At 57.6% G+C, this 18,849-nt stretch overlaps 2 protein-coding genes across 6 annotated transcripts in view; one reads left to right on the top strand and one right to left on the bottom strand.

Moving 5' to 3' along the window:
- Positions 1 to 3,538: 3,538 nt before the first annotated feature.
- On the top strand, positions 3,539 to 13,531 carry ERFE (erythroferrone). 4 transcript variants are annotated; one of them, XM_019021776.4, is made up of 8 exons: positions 3,539 to 3,815; positions 6,220 to 6,342; positions 7,380 to 7,482; positions 8,383 to 8,645; positions 8,721 to 8,829; positions 8,916 to 9,006; positions 10,249 to 10,327; positions 11,609 to 13,531. In XM_019021776.4, exons 1-8 carry the CDS (start codon positions 3,621 to 3,623, stop codon positions 11,705 to 11,707), a joined length of 1,062 nt encoding a protein of 353 aa, XP_018877321.2. In that variant the 5' UTR covers positions 3,539 to 3,620; the 3' UTR covers positions 11,708 to 13,531. The 4 variants fall into 4 exon arrangements, with proteins under 4 accessions (XP_018877321.2, XP_063551414.1, XP_063551415.1 ...); XM_063695344.1 differs by having other exon boundaries at positions 12,469 to 13,531; XM_063695345.1 differs by having other exon boundaries at positions 12,918 to 13,531.
- A 1,522-nt stretch (positions 13,532 to 15,053) lies between these two features.
- Positions 15,054 to 18,849, bottom strand: part of ILKAP (ILK associated serine/threonine phosphatase) — a 33,448-nt gene continuing 29,652 nt past the window's right edge. For both annotated transcript variants that reach the window (XM_019022674.3, XM_019022675.4), the window contains 3 exons: positions 18,204 to 18,323; positions 15,595 to 15,676; positions 15,054 to 15,328 (listed from right to left, as the gene is read on the bottom strand). In XM_019022674.3, the coding sequence (XP_018878219.1) occupies positions 15,188 to 15,328; positions 15,595 to 15,676; positions 18,204 to 18,323 (343 nt within the window). In that variant the 3' untranslated portion in view covers positions 15,054 to 15,187. The remainder of the gene's footprint in view (positions 15,329 to 15,594; positions 15,677 to 18,203; positions 18,324 to 18,849) is intronic.

Consider the following 18,849-nt stretch of genomic DNA (forward strand, 5'->3'; position numbering starts at 1 on the left):
ATTAGATGACGTCGTGGGCTTGCAAGGCCCAGTAAACAGTGAAGGCTACCCGCCTGGGCCTCTGGAGGCCACACAACAAGCTGACTTCACGGTCCCACTGTTTTCAGGGCAGAGGGAGGTTTTATTCCCATGACTTCATCGGCAAAGGTCCTTCCTCTGGAGGAAGAGAGAAGAGTGGGAACAGCTTGGCTGCATCAGGCTGCTGGGAAGCCAGGCCCGGGCCGTGACATGAGGGCCCAAGAATGAGGATTAGATTTCAGCCAGGCGTGAAGGCGCGTGGGGGAGGCCACCTCCTGCTCCAGTGATCCCCGTCCTGTGGCCACTCATTTAGTTCTTCCCTCCTGGGATGTCCTGGCTCACCCCGATGCCAGCCCCACTTCTGACCCATGGGCTGCTCCTGCAGGGGGTGGCCCCCATTTCTGCTGCTCCTTGATCTGCGCAATTCTTTGCTAAGCTCCACCTTCCTCTGAGTGAAAGCCACTTTGAAATGTGAACGCAGACACATGCAGGGGCCCCACCTGAAGACCCCCGGCCTCTCTGCTCTCTGCCCCCAACCCAGGCGGAGTCATCCCCTCAGGATAGTGTTACAGGAGGCTGCCCCAGCACCAGAACCGATTGGATTTGGGCCTCTGGCAGGGCCCATGACATCATGAGGATTGTTCATTGTTTGGGAAAATAACTTTTTCACATGGCAACGGCTCCTGTCCTCAATGCTGGCCTGAAAGCTGGGGCCCCCCACTGCGAAGTGGAATGACATCACACCAGTATCTTAAGGGTAATGTTCCCCAAATCAGGGCACCTCATCCCTGCGTATCCTCAGTGTTGCCGACGGTGGCAGAGCCTGAGCCTCACTTTCCCAGGGCTCGGGTGGGGCCAAACAGCATCCACCTTGAGCCATAGCTGCAGCCAGGGCCCCAGAGGGAGTTCAGACCTGTGGGATGCCCATTCCTCACAGGGAAAAGATGGGGCTATGTTTTCTGCAGTAATGCTCCAACTCATCATGCACCTCTTATTTCACACCAACTAGAATAGCAGGAACCCTAACAAGCCAAACATAAGGCCGTGAAGATGTAACCTGCCAGTGGGCAGGAGGGCCTCTGCAGCCCCACGCCGGCTCTGCCCATGGGCTGCGTCCTGGGCAAGCCGCCCACCTCTCTGGGCTAATTGGTGGGGAATCGAATGAGGTGCTGGTGTGGATGAGCTTCTCCAGAAGCAAGAAGGTGCCATTCACACAGCTGCAACTCCTGGGGACAGGAGCCCCTCTCTACCAGCAGAGTACAGGAGAACATGGCACGCCAGGGTCCTGTGGTCCACAGTTTAAGTCCCTCTGAATAAGTGAAACTGAATGAAATGTTAACACACTGAATGTGCATGTCACATTCAGACATGTCATGACAAAGTTCCACACATCAGGCTTCTTAATAGACATTCCAATAGAACCAGACATGAAAACCCACCAGAGAAACCCTTCACTCTTTGAGGGCCTTAAGACATCCCCCTCATATGCGTGATTTTGGGAGCAAATGTCCTTAATTGTGACAAACCTGCAGAATGTTTGCAGGTGAAATAAGTTCAGATATCTTGCTGGGCACATATGACCTAAGCCAGTGTTTCTCATATTTCTCAAACGTGTCTTAAAGACTTGCATGTTTTATAGGAATTCAAATGTTTTCATTGTATTGGTCTTTAAAAAAAAAATCATTTTTGGCTTTTTGTTGAGACGGAGTCTCGCTCTGTCACCCAGGCTGGAGTGCAGTGGTGTGATCTTGGCTCACTGCAACCTCCATCTCCCAGGTTCAAGCAATTCTCCTGCCTCAGCCTCCTGAGTAGCTGGGATGACAGGCACTCGCCACCACACCCGGCTAATTTTTGTATTTTTAGTAGAGACGGGATTTCACCATGTTGGTCAGGCTGGTCTCGAACTCCTGACCTCAGGTGATCCACCTGCCTCGGCCTCCCAAAGTGCTGGGATTACAGGCGTGAGCCATCGCGTCTGGCCCATTTGTGGCTTTTAAAGGCAGGACTTCCCTGTTGTGTCCTCACCTGCCATTGAAAGACATCTTCACAGAGTAAGTCCATGGGACTTACCCCTGCGGGGCAGATTCTCTTGCTGGGCAGGGTATGTTTTTCTTTAAACGTCCTCCCCACCCAACTCTACACCATTCCCATATCCTATGGGAAAGGGGGTGGAATCACAGGGAATAATTACCTTCTGATCCCACGCTTTTCCTAAAGTATGAAGTATTTCCTGATTTCCCCACCTGCCAGGCATGAGGCCAGCCAGGTGGAACATCGCATGAGTGGCCAGAAAAGGCAGGCGACAAAGGCCAGCTTGCATCTGAGGACGGAACTGGCCCATCCCCAAGCCTGGGGGGCACCACCTGCGGCTGCTGGTGCCCCTTTCAGTCCCTGCTGCCACATCCTGTGAACCAGGACAGGGTAAGGCCTCCTTTCCCCAGCGGGCTCTTCTCAAAAGAGTTCCCCGGGAACAGCAGCCCTCGGTGTGAGTGTAAGGTGCTTTTCCAGCGGGGCCTTCTCCCGTTCTTTAACAAAAAGCACTGTGTACCCACCAGGGGCAGGTGCCTCGGGGGTGGGGCAAGCGAGCCAAGTGTGCGACCCTCCTCGACTTAGTGTCCAGTGGTGGGGCAGATAGCCAAAAGGGCATGCGACATAACAAAGCCAGGGGTAGGGTGGGGCTGGGGCTGGCTCTTTCCTGGTAGGGCCGCCCAGAGGCCTCTCTGCCACCTTCTCCGAGGCCTGCAGGGTCTGGTCCACCTCTGGGGGCACTGATTCCGGTGGGCGGTGGGCAGCCTGGCTTCCGATCTGGTCTGCCCCCACACCCCCGCTAGGGCACGATAGGGGTCAGTGCTCCCAGCCCAGGCCCCGCTCGGCCCCACCAGGGCAGGGCGGCTGTCCTGAGTTGTTTCTTGGCTCCCTGCGTCTTCTGGGTCCCGGCAGGTGCGACAGGTGGGGAAGAACAGTGAATCCCTGCGCTCAGAGCACGCCAGCCATGGACGGAGGGCGGCCTGGAAAGGGGAGTTCCCGCCTGGGAAAGGGGCGCTGAGAAGGGGCCCTGAGGGTCTCCCGGCTCAGATTTGCTCCACCTGTGTCATAGAGGCCTGGGCTTTGCGGGGCGCAGCCAGGAGAATGGGGAGGGGGTACCTCGGGGGTCCCTGCAGAGGACGTGGGGGACAGAGCGGGGAGAAAGGATGCCTCGGGCCGGCTGGGAGGAGGCAGCTCCTGGCTCCCCGCAAAGAAAATGGGGTCGCGAGGGCCGAGGGTCCAGGGCTGGGAGAAGGGGCGCCTCGCTCCCCAGGAAGCAGAAGCGCTGGACAGCGCGAAGGAGGGACCCCAGAACCAGGAGTTGCAGGGGGGACGCGCCCAGCGGGGGAACACCCCTCGCTCTCCCTGCCCTGCCCCGCTCCCCGTGCCCCCTCCCCCACTCCCCCTCCCCAGCCCGGACACTCCCCCCATCCCCATGCAGCGCGCACGGGAGCCGGGAGGGGGCGCGGGCGGGCGCGCGGTCTCGGGCGAGGCGGGGGATTCAAGCGCGTTATAAGGCGAGGAGCCCGGGGCGTCCGAGACGCCGCGCTCGGAGCCGCGAGGGAACCGCCGCCCGCATGGCCCCGGCCCGCCGCCCCGCCGGAGCCCGCCTGCTGCTCGTCTACGCGGGCCTGCTGGCCGCCGCCGCGGGCCTGGGGTCCCCGGAGCCTGGGGCGCCCTCGAGGAGCCGCGCCCGCAAGGAGCCGCCGCCCGGGAACGAGCTGCCCCGGGGCCCCGGGGAGAGCCGCGCGGGGCCGGCCGCTCGTCCGCCGGTAAGACGCCCGGGCCCGCTCCAGACCCAGCCCGCGCCCGCAAGCCCCGGCTCGGGGCGGCGGGAGGCGGACGTGGAGGCCGAGCCCGCCCTCACCCCCGAGGGCTGCTGCAACGCCTGGCACCGGGGCTCCGGGGCTCCGCAGAGACTCAGGGCCGTGTAGACGCCGCCCTCAGCCCAGCGGGGCAGCCTTGACTTTGGCTTTGGGGTAGTTTGACTTAAAGCAAGGTTCTGCTAGGTCGGCGAAACCCCCCTTTTCTTTTGGGACAGAAGGAAGTTGGGAAATAGATAAAGTGTAAATAACTTGATTTGAGGAAACTGGGAAGAACGCATTTGTAAAAAGTGTAAGCGAATTACTGCCACCGCCCCCAATCTATTTGGTGCAATTATCTGAAAAACAAAAAGTGTTTTCCTGCGGATCTGGGGTCAGGGGGCTGTTCAGGGTGGGGAATGACATGTGGCTTTGAGTCAAGTGGTCAAGTGGCTTTTGGCCGTGAGTGGGTGATCTTGAGCTCTGCCCTGCCCCCTCCTCTCCAGGGTTTTGGAGCCTGGACTGCTGAGCAGAGGGTGGTCCGGTTGGGGAGGTGTGGCCCAGGCCTGAGGAGGGGAGAACTTCAGAGGAGCCCTCAGTGTGGCCGGACCTTGGGTCAGGGAGACAGGGCTGCCCCAGGGAAGCCGGGGTGGGCGGCCGGTGCTGTTTATTCTGAAGATGCTCAGGGGCAGTAGAGGGGAGAGCCAGGAATGCATCTACTAGAGGGGACAGGGGTGCAGCCAGGCCTGGGGTCCCCCAGAGTTCTCTATCCCAGCCCCATCACACCCAGCCACTTCCCAGGGACTGAAGGCACCGCCTCCCCGTGCAGTTGGCCAAACCACCCAGGTGGGCACAGCAGCCAAATGTCAGGGCACTGTCAGCAGGAGGCAGACGGGGCTCAGGTGCTTCCAGGTGGAGTTTTGGCCTTGGACCCTGTTTGTGGGGGACACGGTGACACCAGAGGTCCTCCCAGGCTCCCAGGCTTGTTTCTGAGAGACCCCTTGTGGCTGGAACCAGGGCAGCTGCCCAATACCCACCCCCATTGCTGGGGCCGTCTCCTGGGACGCCAGCTTCTGCCTGTTACAGCTCTACCTGCAAACCACACTGGGGTCGGGGTCTGGCCACAGGCCACAGGTGCAGCTGGGAGGGTCAGCTGGGCACACCCCTCCTGGCCGGTGTGCGGCATCCTCGTCGCATGTTTCCGCGGAGGGCACACGGGAAGTGGAAGAGGGTCCTGGGAGGGGGTAGAGGGGAGATCAGCCAGCAGGTGGGTGCAGTTGACCCTCTAAGGCACAAGGAAGCACTGAGCAGCGCTGAGGGCCCTGGGCCCCTGAACCCTTTCTCCACCTGACCACAGGCTCCTCGGCACCGCAGCCCCCATCTTCCCACCACAACACCCTGGCCTGCGCATTGGTCAGCCAGCTCCCAAAAGAAGGCCCTGCATCCCCCCAGATCAGCCAGGAACCAAAGGCAGTGACTTGGCAGCCGGCTTTGTCTCCGATAAAAGGGCCCCAGTCAGCTCTAAAATCCCAGGGTCCTTCTGTCAGCCCCCAGCGTCAGCACCCATGACCTCATCTAAGCCCTCTTGGGCCGGTTTCCTTCCCAGCTGGCAGCCTTGCCTGGAGCCCAGATAGCCCAAGGCCTCTCCCAGGAAGGTCCCTCCCAAAACTGTGCTCAGTGTCAGCATCAGTCAGGATGCAGCGCGGACAGGAATGGGAACTTCCGGAAGCATCACTGTCCATGTGTCAGTGTCTCAGAAGTGCTGAGGAAATGAAAGTCTCACACACAGGCCTCGGGTCATGACAGCTCGCCTGGTCCTCTCCCCCACTGGACTGTAACCCGAGGCAGCTGTGAGGGCTAAATTTGCCTCCTTAGAACTTCTGACACTGGGGGAGGATGGACAGAGGAGGGTTGGCTAGTAGTTGGGCTCCCTGATAATCACAGTTGCTTCTTCCTGAGCACCTATGGGTGCTCCAGTGGTCGGATCCTCCTGGTGACTGGAGGATGGTGTGATCACTGCAGCTCCTCTGGAGGAAGGAGGCCCAGCAGTACGGGGATTCACCCCTATACCCGAGCCCTGCACCCCATTTTCCCTCCAGGCATCTTGGGTCTGCCTCTCCCATGAGTGCCAAGTCCAGGCCGAGGTGTGGCCCGTTCCCTAGGAGTCATCCTCCATGGGCCGGGGGAGAAGCTGTGAGGGGTTGGGGCCCCTTTGGGAGCTGCCTTTGAGGCACTGCCTTTGAGGGCACCACAGGTGACAAGGACCAGGGTCCCAGAGTACAGAAGGCCACACAGTCACCTCCTGCAAAGTGTCCCACCTGCTTGGTAGGAGCCCAGTGAGGCCAACCGCCCTGCTGGGCTGGCTGTGTTCCAGGAGCCCACCGCTGAGCGTGCACACAGCGTCGACCCCCGGGACGCCTGGATGCTCTTCGTCAGGCAGAGTGACAAGGGTGTCAATGGCAAGAAGAGGAGCAGGGGCAAGGCCAAGAAGCTGAAGGTGAGGCCGGCATCCCGTCAGTGCCAGGCCATGGGGGGCTCCGCCTCCTCGCTCCTCATCCACTCCCACTCCTACATCCTGAACATTTCCAATAGCACACCCCTCACGCCTCGGCCTGGGGACAGAGAACAGAGAGAAAGAACCCAGGCAGCCCCAGGGGTAGCCCCGAGTTAGGGGCCTGGTCCCAACCATTTCCCCACACCCCTAAAATGCCAGGCTCTCCCTCTTTTCTCCTCCCTCTGCATCCAGGCCAGGGAGGCTGGGCTAGCCCAGGCTGTGGTGAGAACCTTGTCCACGCTGGAGGGGCCTGCAGGAGTGCCTGGCTCCCAGGGACTAGGGGCACGGGGTCCTGGTGGCTGCTGCACTCTCACCCTCACTCAGCCTTAGGTCGTGGCCTGGGCAGAAACTTGGTGCTTGGTCCTGGTGCTGCCTCCTGCTTGGAGCCCCCAAAATGGAAAATACGGGGTGTGGGCTTCTCTGTCCCCTGGGGACCAGTATCACCTGCCTGGGATCTGAACACACGATGGAAGGCCAGCTCGGAGCGCATGAGGCAGGTGCACAGGCCGCGCTGTCCTCGTGGCCTGGCCTTCTACCTCTGCCCAGCCTCCTGGCCCTGCCCTAAGCTTCTCCCCACAGGGGGCTCACTGGCTTCTGGTTCGGGTCCCAACCCAGCCTAGTGGGGACCTGCTGATGGTGGACTCGGGCCCAGTGCAGACCCTAAGATGCAAGTCCCCAAAAGCAGCCTAGAGTCTTCTTCCCTCCACGAGGCCTGGCAGCAGGAGCGGGCTTCAGCCCTCTGCCTCCCCACTCAGAGCACAGTCCTTCCCTGCCAAAGCCCCGCCCCGAGGGCCCCCACCTCCAGCACAGTCCTTGTACTCACTCCAGGAGAAGCTTTCACTGAGGTAGATCCTTGGCTGGAGGTTGGAGCCCACTGGGGAGCTCTGTTGCCTGCCTCTTAGTGGCAAGAGCTTGCACAGGGGATGCTGTGGCTCCCAGCCTGCTCCTCACATGTCCTCACTACCAAGGTTCCCTTTCAGTTCGGCTTGCCAGGGCCCCCTGGGCCTCCCGGTCCCCAGGGCCCCCCAGGCCCCATCATCCCACCCGAGGCGCTGCTGAAGGAGTTCCAGCTGCTGCTGAAAGGTAGGGGTGTGCACCGGCTGGGACACACACCCCCTGCTGTGAGCAGGGCCTGGGAGGGTGTCCCGAGGAGCTGACAGAGCCAACCTCAACACTTCGGCGGGCACCCAAGGAGGCACCTGCTCTGGGCTGGACTCAAAGACAGTGGAGCTGGCCAGGTCCAGTCTCTGCCCCATCTTGGCCCATGTCTGCCAAGGGTCAGGGATGGGGATGGCTGGGGGTTGGGAACCATGGCCAGGAGAAGGCTTCACAGAGGAAGGTGGACCTGGCCACTCAGTCAGTATGGCGGGTGCTCAGGGACCAGCGCCTATGCCCTGCCTGGAAGTCAGGAGAGCCCAGCGAAAGGCAGAGGCTAGTGTATGGGGCAGCACCAGGTGGAGCTCGGCCTGGCACCCACAGTCACCACTGGCCAGGGCTGGGGCAGCCTGCCCTGGAGGAGGCAGGGCTGAGCGGAGCCGCGGAGTCCACACAGGCCTCCTGCGGAGCGGCGGCTCACATTAGTCATTAGAATTGAGCCGTTTTTGACTTTTAGTTCAATGTCTTGTTCGTTTAAATATAGCACCTTCTGCGCTGAAGAACCTCCTTGTACTTCCAGTAAAGCTGCAATCGCTTATTTTACCCCCAGCGTCTTTGGAAAATGTGGGTGGGGTAGAGGTGAAGCTGGAGGCCAAGGGCGCTGGGGCACTTCTGCCCGAGCTTCCCAAATCTTGAGGGAAACGGGAGCCGCTGCAGGGTCAGGATGCAAAGACTCCGAGGCCCTTCAGGCCGAGGGGGCGTCGCCCTCGCCCCACCCCTGCGCCCGGCAGGCCCCTCGTCTCGCTAGCACCTGTCGTTCAGGGCTGGACCCACGCGGCGGGCGGGTGAGGGGTCCCTGGCGCGCGGCCACCGCTCGCTCTATGCCAGGCGCGGTGCGGCAGCGGGAGCGCGCGGAGCCCGAACCCTGTACGCGTGGCCCCGCCGGGCCGGTCGCTGCGAGCCTCGCCCCGGTCTCGGCCACCGCCGGGGAGGACGACGACGACGTGGCGGAGGACGTGCTGGCACTGCTGGCCGCGCCCCTGGCCCTGGGGCCGCGGGCGCCGCGCGTGGAGGCCGCTTTCCTCTGCCGCCTGCGCCGGGACGCGTTGGTGGAACGGCGCGCGCTGCACGAGCTTGGCATCTACTACCTGGTGAGTGCCGGCGCGCGGGAGGGCGGGTGGGTCCGGCCGGGCGGGAGCCGGGGTGACCATCCGTGCCCCTCGCAGCCCGACGCCGAGGGTGCCTTCCGCCGCGGCCCGGGCCTGAACTTGACCAGCGGCCAGTACAGGGCGCCCGTGGCTGGCTTCTACGCTCTCGCCGCCACGCTGCACGTGGGTGAGGCCCGGGGCGTGGGAGGATCGCCCGCCCTGTCGCCCACCCCGCCGCCCGCCCGCGTGACCACGTCCCACCCTCCCCCGCAGCGCTCGGGGAGCCGCCGAGGAGGGGGCCGCCGCGCCCCCGGGACCACCTGCGCCTGCTCATCTGCATCCAGTCCCGGTGCCAGCGCAACGCGTGAGTGTACCCCAGCCCGGACCCCACACCCGCATTCGCTCGGCCTCCACAAGCTGGAGGTGGTTAAACAGGCACTGGACGGGGCTTCCGCCCGTTCACACCCCACCGTGGCCTAGGTGACTCCACACCTTCTTCCAGGTCTCCCGGTCTACTTCTGCCCCTATCAGGCCTTCCCTTCACAGCAACTGGGAGCTGTTAAAAATGACCTTTCCAGCTGGGCGCGGTGGCTCACGCCTGTACTCGCAGCACTTTGGGAGGCCGAGGCGGGCGGATCACGAGGTCAGGAGATCGAGACCATCCTGGCTAACATGGTGAAACCCCGTCTCTACTAAAAATACAAAAAATTACCCGGGCGTGGTGGGTGCCTGTAATCCCAGCTACTCCGGAGGCTGAGGCAGGAGAATGGCGTGAACCCGGGAGGCGGAGCTTGCAGTGAGCCGAGATAGCGCCACTGCACTCCAGCCTGGGCAACAGAGCGAGACTCCGTCTCAAAAAAACAAAAAAACAAAAAAAGAAACCTTTCCAGGCCACTCCCTGCCCAGACCTTCACCTCCTCCCCAGGTCCTAGGAGGCCGGGCTCCTCCTAGCCTCCCACCTCCTTCCCACCTCGGGGACTTTCATCTTGGGGCTGGAAGCACCAGTGTTACTCCAAGAGGCCTCTCCAGACAGCTTTCTGGAGGCCCCCTCCTCAGTCGCCCTCCCACTCCTCACCCGGGAACTTTCTTCCCCATGATCGCATCCCTTGCTCCTGCACCATCTGGCCCACGAGTGCAGTGACTGTGAGCTCCCTGTCTCCCCACACCCAGAAGGGAGCCCAGGTACAGCGGAGATGCCCTGCGGGTAGGATAGCTGGAGCAGACTTGAATGAATGGATCAAGTCCAAAACTTCTTAGTCTGCCTTTGAACCCCCAGAGTGTGTTGGCCTGAACCAACTTAGCATCACCTGCCACCACATCCCCACTTCTGGCTGCATCAGCCAGTGTCCTGTTTCCCATCAGAGCCAGGGCTTTGCTGCCTCTTGCTGGGCCCTCGCCTTGCCTTTCCCAATACAGCAAGCATGCCTCTGGCCCTGTGTCCTTCCTCCTCTTGGGGACTCAGTTCAGACACCACCTCCACTGGAAGACCTGGCCAGGGTCAGGCACTTTGCTGGGCATGTGTTGGCTGCTGGCAGGATTGTGTGTCGTGGGTGAAGTTGGTGGGGTCTCATGGGGCAGGCTGACCCTCCTTCTGTTTTGGCTACAGCTCCCTGGAGGCCATCATGGGCCTGGAGAGCAGCAGTGAGCTCTTCACCATCTCCGTGAATGGTGTCCTGTACCTGCAGGTGAGTGGGGCAGCCTTGGGCATAGAGGGGCACCGCCTGGGCATGGCCACGGGTGGCTGGGTGCAGAAGGGTGCTGTTAGATGCTCAGGATCACTGGGTCGGGTGCAGCACCCTCAGACTCCAGGCCTGGGAGAGGGTCCAGGACATGCCAAGCGCTCACTTTGGTCTGGGCGCAGCCAGGCTTCAAGTCCTGATCTCCTTCCTCCAAACACAGCCCTTCCCCGAGGGCACCTGCCCGCTTGAGCAGCTGCTCCGCTCTGCATTCCCAATATTCAGACTCCCTGAGCACCTCATCCTGAGGCCCAGTAATCCCGGCCACCACAAGCCCGCTGAAGGGACCGGTGCAGGGAGGGAATGGAGGCCAGCACTCTGCCCAGGCTGACGCCCTGAGTCCCCTGTGACTATGGGAAGCCAGATATGTTATTTTCCTACCTAAAACCCTAAGTGACCATCTCTGGCACTGTGGGAATTTTGGCAAGTGGTAGAGAAATGGACTTTAAGGTGGAATTTACTAACAAAGAACACAATTGAGTGCAGGTGTGTGGAATAACAGCTGCTATTGAATTCTCCCAGAGCTTTGGAGAAGGTAGTGCTACTCCCCGAGTTAACCCAAGTTCACACAGCAGAGCCAGAAATGGAGGCCAGGCTGTCTGGCCCAGAGTCTGTGCTTGCTGAAAGGCATTTAGAGGTCGCTTCTGGGTGCCGCACAGCATGCTTGGTGAACTCAGATAGTCTCTGCCCCACCTGGATCTTAAGATGCAGATCCTGAGGCAGGTCTGGGTGGATCCCAGATTCTGCATTTCCGGGAGTTCCCAGGGAATGTGACGCTGCTGGTGCATGACCACGCTGCTGGTGCATGACCACGTTTGGAGCAGCCAGGCTAGAGTGCTGGTTTCACAGAAGGCTCTGCCAAATGACTGCAGGGCCAGGCCTGTGGGGAAGGGCCACCCTCCCACCTGACTTGGAGCCCTTGCAGGCTCTGAGAAGCCCTGCAGCTGAGAAACCTGTTGGACTCTTGAATCCCACTCTGGCCTTGAGCAGGGGCCCGCTCCCACACACGCGAACTGTAGGGCGCTGCAGGGAAAGCAGACGAGGTGCTGGGTGGGGCCCAACCCGTGCGGGCCCTTGCTCTGTGACCTTGGCGGCCACATTCTTCTCTGGGCCTGAGCCCTTCCCACAAGCGGGGCTGAGTGGGCAGGAGGGAGTGTGGCTGGCTGGCCTTTGGGTCGCCTCTGCAGGCTGTTGGGGCGGCCCAGTGCCTCAAAGGCACCCTCCTTGCAGATGGGGCAGTGGACCTCCGTGTTCTTGGACAACGCCAGCGGCTGCTCCCTCACAGTGCGCAGTGGCTCCCACTTCAGTGCTGTCCTTCTGGGCGTGTGAGCGGCCACCACAGGCCCTTCCTCTCAGGGGCAAATGGAGCACAGATTTAGACAATGTGTGGACAGTGTCAGAGTAGCAGTGGCCACATGGAGGAGGAGGCCCACCCGGAACTCTGCCCACACTGGCCACTGCAGTTCAGCCCACAGAGCCACTGCAGGCAGGCCTACGGACGTGACGCGCACGCTGGTGGTCCCGGAGCCAGGGTTGATTCAGGACACCATCTTGGGCTGTTATCCAGGAAAGAAAGAGTTGGCGTGCCTGGGGGCACCTGCTAGTTCCCAGCTGCAGGCCGACTCTTTCCTGGCCTGCTCAGCACCTGCCCAGATGGCCTCTGCGTCTTTCCTGTGCCCAGCCCCACCTTTTCCACCTCTCTTCATGTTCTCATGGAGTGCAGAGCGCACCAGCCAGGGCCCCTACCTGGGAGAGGGTCAGCTGACGCAGGGCTGAGGGGGCTGCCACAGGGAAGTACGCTGTGTGTTCTTACTGCTTAGAAGGGACGGGGGGTCACTCACCACTCCCCTGGTCTCCATCTGGGCTCCTTGGTCTTCCCTGCTCCTCCCCTAACCGTGTTCTACCTGCCAGTGGAGCTGAGCACTGCCTAGTCTGGGCCAGAGGGACACTGGACAAGGGCCTTTGGGGGACAGTAAGTCTGGGCCCAGCTTCTAGTTCTAATGTATGCAAGATTAACTCACAAATTCACCTCAGAAGGCCTTTCCAAATGGGAGCTCCACTCTTCCCCTCCTCTGCAAATCTTTTCACAGCCAAGGCCCCTTCCACCCTCTCCAGAGGTGGATGAGATCCCTTTTCCCCTCCCCTCTGAGGTGCTGACTCACTGGTAGGAGCCACCCACCAGAGGAAAGATCTAGAACGTCTTTACAGACTGGAGACAGCCGGGCCTGCTGACCCATCATCCGAATAGCTGAAGCAGAGTCTTCCACCAGGGGCGCCAGGGCCTGGCTGGGTCCAGCGGCTCTGGGATGAGCCTCCCAAGCATCTTTCCCACTTGGGTGGCGACGCGGCGCTGACATTGGACAGGTGGTGGACGAGAGATGGTCCCGAGAAAGGGTGGTCTTGGGAGGGCTGGTCCCAAGCCTGCTGTGCTCCTGTGGCAGTGATGGGGCCTGCGGATGGGGACGGCAGCTCTCATGAGGACACACAGGCTGTGAGCCCGCAGCCTCCTCAAATGTAGCCTCCCACATTTTCCCCAAAGTGCAGGACTGTCCCAGAGTAGGTAGTGAAGAGGACAAGGCCCTCGGCAGCGACCTCCAGGGCCTCCTACCTGCTGAGGAAGAGTTAACCCACTGCCTCCCCACACAACAGGCTACGAAGAACCTGGTGCCTCAGGACCTCCTGGGAGCCAAGCTGGTCTGGCAAGGGTGCTCAGGCCTGGGAGAGAAGGGAGCAATGGCCAGTCACCTTCACCTTCTAACTAACTAGCCTCCGGATGAGGTGGCTGCCACCAGGCCCAAATGATCCCCAGGAGCCCAGCTTCCAAACCCCAACACCGAATCAAACATCTCCATCCCCAAGTGCAGTAACACACAAAAACCAAACACTCTGCCCTGGGAAAGGCCTGGTGCGATTCTCAGTAGGACTCATACCCACCCTACCTAGAAGTACTGGGCTGGCCTGGGTACTGCATCCGTGTGTTTTGATAAGGGGGTGATGTGGCCACGCCCTTATCTAGATTTCACTTTGTATCCACTGGGCACAGATATTCTAGAGAGCTTATCTTTCACTCTTGTAAAAGCCACATATCCACATCTCTTTCATTTTCTCAGTGTGTTATGCAGCAATTTATTAAAGTATTTATTGTCTAATAAATACTGCCAGGTGGAATATATTTATATAACTGACTTCGTGGGGTGGTTCAAGTACTTAAGAACTATGTGACACAACAGTTACAAAACAAAAGGCAGACCTTAAGATCCGGAATCAATCCTTTAGCCCAGGTTCACTAAACTAAGCACGGTAAGGAGGAAGGTGAAGTGGAGATGGCCTCCAGCCTCTACGTGGGAGGGACTCCCTTGAAGGCTGGGAGTGAACCTTCCTGGGAAACTAGGGTCAAGCCTCTCGGGAACAGTGGGACATAGGGATGTATGAGTCACAGACATCAGTGTGCAAACACCTGGTTTGCTATAGGAAGATAGTTACCAAATGAATGGTTCTATTTCCTGATTCTGGGGTGCCAGGGCTCTTTTCTTCAATGAGGCCACACTGTACAATGTCCCAGTCCTCAAACTGAAATGGGTACCTGGCTCTTAAAACTCCCTGGGGAAGGCAGGGGCAGCACCAACACTTCGTTCAGTTCTTACTTGTGGCTTTGACACAACAGACCCCCAGGAGGCATCTAAGGTTTACATGAAGCCTTTACCACTGAGGTCCTCGCAGCATGGATACCAATTCCACTCACTCAATCAACTGGGTGATAAAACCATGTGTGTGTGTTGGGTGGGGGCCAGGGAACATTACAAAACAGATTCTGAAAAACGCAAATTTTTAGAATCTTACATCATCCTGAGCCAAACATTTACACAAAAGGATCCAAGAGCTGCTTTACTAAAAACTACTTACAGTCATAATGATGACATGTTTTCTATATAAACAAGTGCTTGAAAAGTATTTTAAAGCTTATTCTTCTGAGCTTATTATTCTTCATGCACTCTTTTCATGCTTTTAACATCTTTAACAGAAGTGTCCCCCTTTGAGGTGTTATTGCGAAGATTAACCTCATTCCAGCACAGGGCCAACTCCCCACACCTGCCTCACGTGGGAAGCAGAATTTCCGGGCCATGCTGAGCAGCCGGCTGCCTGCTCCAACAGGAAGGTGCACACCTACACCCAGGGAGTCCAGATGGAAGCCACTGAACCGAGTCCTCCACAGACTCCTTCCACCAGACTGCAGCTCTCACCAATGGAATCAGAATCACTAATTCTGTACTGTTTCTGGCAGGTCTGATGCATGAGTAACCTTGTCTATGAGTCTATTTCCTGGCTAAGCCTGAGCTCATGCTATGTAACATTTTGCAACACTATTTCCATAGGGAAAACTGAAAAGAGCTAGAGGGTTCCCAAAGCCCTGGTCTGGGCCTAGCCTTGACTAACCAGTCATCCCCTGGGTCTCTTCATTGCAACATGCCACTTCCCCAACCAGGGTCATCATGAGAGTGAAAGCACAGCAAAATGCCCGTGAACTACAAAACATCACACAACCAGCAGCTTGCAGGCCACTACGAGCCAGTCCAAGATGCCTATAATGGTTTTAACAAGGAAAGACAGCATATTCAAAAGCAAACACAATCTCTGAAGGGTCAAGAGGTGCTCACAGTACAATAACTCAAAAGACTAGGAAAAAAAAAGAGAAACCTTTATTTACAACCATGGGAGTCCCACAGGAGTACACAAAACACACAATGTGCACACACACAAAATGAACCTTTTAAGTCAATACCATGCGTGCTCCTGGCCGCGCGCCACCCCTCAGTGCCCTATCCGCACCACCATCACAGTGACGTTGTCGGCCGAGCCCCGCTGCACCGCCTTGTTGGCCAGCCTGTTGCAGGCTGCTTCGTAGCGGGCGTCGGCTGCGGACTTCCCTTCCCGGGTCTGGATCTTTTCATCCTACCAGATGAGAAAGGGAATGAGTGAATGGAGTGACCCTGCACCCTGTCACTTTCCTGAGACATGACTGCCAGGAAGAAGAGCTGCTCTGGTCTCCATCAGGGCTGGCAGGACAAACTGACCAGTGAGTCAGTAGGCAGAGTTCACACTGAAAAAGGGCACAAGGGCTGTCCCACAATGGGAGGAAATGGGGTCTCAGAACTTCTACTTCTCTGAAAACTAAGACACAGTTGGGACAATCACCACCCCCGTGTGAGATTTCTCACCTCGAGACAGGACAAGATGAAGTTCACGGCTTCTTCTGGGGTAAAGACCTTGAAGAGCCCATCACAGGCCAACAAAATGAACCTACAACACCAGGGAGAAATATAAACGGGTTTTAGGCCCAACCAAAAAATAAAAAATAAAAAAAGGGCCTGGAGATGGAGATAAAATAAATATTTGTCCAACTATTCAAAGGCTAAGGTTTTTTTTTTTTTTTTTTTTTTTTTTTGAGATGGAGTTTCACTCTTGTTGCCCAGGCTGGAGTGCAATGGCGCAATCTTGGCTCACTGCAACCTCCACCTTCCCAGTTTAAGCTGTTCTCCTGCCTCAGCCTCCTGAGTAGCTGGGATTACAGGTGCCCGCCACCACGCCCGGCTAATTTTTTCTATTTTTAGTAGAGACAGGGTTTCACCATGTTGGCCAGGCTGGTCTCAAACTCCTGACCTCAGGTGATTCACCTGCCTCAGCCTCCCAAAGTGCTGGGATTACAGGCATGAACCACAGCGCCTGGCCAGGCTAAGATTTGTTTAAACCCACTTAATTTCTGAGACAAAGGTTTAAACTTCTGAGACAAAGGTTTAAACTACTTACAAGTATTTGTGGATAGGATGTTATACATCAAAACTGAGACTATCCTTCTCTTCACCAATTAACAGAATTATTAATTACCTCAAACATTAGGTGCTGTACTTTCTTAGACAAACTCAAGAAAAATCACTGAATAAAAACATGGGTGTTATGGTAAATATACAAGAATTTATAACACCATAGGCCTTACACCACTTCCAGATAGAAAGCTGAGAACGAGCCCAGCCTCGGTGAAACATCCTTGGGCACACACTGCACAGCTTGGGGCTGCATCCAAGTCCGAGGCCCAAGAAGGGGCAGCTGTGCGTGTTCCTGTGTTTGAAAACCACATGCTCTCCCTTTCAGAATCAAACCCCCCTAGACTGTCCCTGGAATCTTTCTGAACACCAATGGATTCAATGTGACAGTTCTAGTTCTCCTGGCATTGGGGGTGGGGAATACGCGTCCCCACAGCTTTGCGGTATAAGCCACCCTCCTTTTCTCACTGTAATATCTGTGGGGTTTTTTTGTGTTTTTTTATTTGTTTTTTGTTGCTGCTGCTGCTGTTGTTGTTGAGGCGGACTTTCGCTCTTGTTGCCCAGGCTGGAGAGCAATGGCATGATCTCGACTCACTGTAACCTCCACCTCCCAGGTTCAAGTGATTCTCCTGCCTCAGTCTCCTGAGTAGCTGGGATTACAGGCGCCCACCACCACGCCTGGCTAATTTTTGTATTTTTGGTAGAGATGAGGTTTTGCCATGTTGGCCAGGCTGGCCTCAAACTCCTGACCACAGGTGATCCACCTGCCTCCGCCTCCCAAAGTGTTGGGATTACAGGCGTGAGCCACCACACCCAGCCTGTTTTCCTTGTTTAACTAGGCTTTCACTCAGCCACTATTTGCTGAGCATATCGTCCATGCTAAGAACACAGTGGGGCCTAGTCCTGGCAGGCTCCCGCCCCTTCCAGTGTCCTGAAAGTCAGACCCTGAATAACCAATCACACAGACCCATGATTACAACCCAGGAAGGGGAGCTAGGAGGCAAAGCAGAAGGTGCATCATTCAGAAAACCAGAGGCGGCGGCTGCTGGAAAGATGATGGAGGACCCCGCGGTACGTGAGAACGTGACAAACACACTGAAGAAGATGTGGAGAATGGGGCAGTGGCTCAAGATGAGGCCACGCAGGCGAGTGCCAAAGCAAGGCACGTGCTCTTCATCCGCAGCACTGGGGCAGGACTCAGAGCAGCACTCGGAGGACCACTCGCCACAGTGCCACTAGTGTCTCTCGCCTCCCCTCATCAACTCAGTGCTGTGAATCCTGCTTCCGGGAGCTTTCCTTGACCCCCTCCTGCTACTGCCTTAGTTCAGCCCTCACCAGCAGGCCAGGGCTGCTGCACCGCTGCTCACGGGCCTCCCTAGCCCCATAATGCCATCCTTAACCGTCACCTGTTGAGGCCTTGCCCTCGGCCAGCACGGTGCCGTACCCTTAGGCATGGAGAACAGGAGATGAACAAGTGAACAGTCTCTTTCTCAACCGATCCTGGCTCTGTGTAAAAACCTATGACTCTCCACCAGTGATCAACTAAAGTTCAAACTCTCCAGCATGGGGCTGAGGGCCGGCCCTTCAGGATCTGCCCCCAAAGTACCCTGCTATCACTTTCCCACCACTCCCTCGGTCCCTCAAGCGCCTGTCTGGCCATGCTTTCACACTGTCACATTTTAATGCCTTACTGTGTGTTCCCTCTGCCAGGAAGGCCCTTCTCCTCTCTCTGACAGGGATACCCCCCCTTCCCCTACTGCCAAAGACCCCAGCACACAGCACATGCCTAGGACACACTGGACTGCAGCTGCCCATCCCCATGTGTGTCCCCTACCACCATGGACCCCACCAGAGCAGAAACCACATTCTGTTTATCTCTGCACCCCCAGGGCCTAGCACCATGCACACCTTCCCTCCAACAAAGGCTTGATAGAAACTGGAAGAAGTGAGGAAGAGAAATAAACCCACATGCACACACACCTGTGCCTCTTATAGGGCCCTTTTACCTGTCATTGGGGGTCAGCTGGCAGCGTCTGATGTCGGGCACAGAGGTGACACCGCAGCGCTTGTACTGCCCGTCCCCAATGGAGCGTGACACCTCTAGCACACCCAAAACACGCCCATCCCTAAAATGAGAGGAAAAACATTTCAGACTCTACCTGACAGATTATGGGTCCACAGTACTTAGAATCTCACCTTAAAAGCAGAGAATGGAAGTGTGAAAGATACAGACTGTGGAATTCATATTATTAACCACTACTGACATTTCTTGATCTCAAATATGCAGGGGTGTCTAGGCCATTAACTGCTGCCCTGGGGTAGGGACCCTGTCCAGCTGCACATGGGTGGGAACAGCACCTCCAGTGGCTGCCAAGCAGTGCTGCCCAGCTTAACCTTTGAAGAACTCAGCAGTTCTCATCACACACCTAGGTCCCAACTCCAGAATCGGATTTGACTGACTGGGTAAGGGAGCCTGGCAGTGTTTTGTATCTTAAAGCTCCTTGAGTGTTTCCCACATGCAGCCAGGGTTAACAATAGCTAGAACAGAGGGATATTTTGCATTTCAATCTAACTAGATTTGGAAAATCCCTGAAAGTGGCTATTCCTGGATTGTGGAGCACATGTCCTTTGCATCAAGTACAGGTACGGTTT

This window comes from Gorilla gorilla, chromosome 11 (genome assembly GCF_029281585.2).
Source record: "Gorilla gorilla gorilla isolate KB3781 chromosome 11, NHGRI_mGorGor1-v2.1_pri, whole genome shotgun sequence".
In the NCBI taxonomy this organism is placed as follows: Eukaryota; Metazoa; Chordata; class Mammalia; order Primates; family Hominidae; genus Gorilla; species Gorilla gorilla.

What these genes read in the sequence shown, in the direction of transcription:
- ERFE (XM_063695343.1), top strand. Translation starts at nt 3,621, where the DNA reads ATGGCCCCGGCCCGCCGCCCCGCCGGAGCCCGCCTGCTGCTCGTCTAC. An exon ending in GGCCGGCCGCTCGTCCGCCG is followed by an intron (nt 3,816 to 6,219) that starts GTAAGACGCCCG and finishes GCTGTGTTCCAG; the next exon opens with GAGCCCACCGCTGAGCGTGC. An exon ending in ATGGTGTCCTGTACCTGCAG is followed by an intron (nt 10,328 to 13,027) that starts GTGAGTGGGGCA and finishes CCCACACAACAG; the next exon opens with GCTACGAAGAACCTGGTGCC.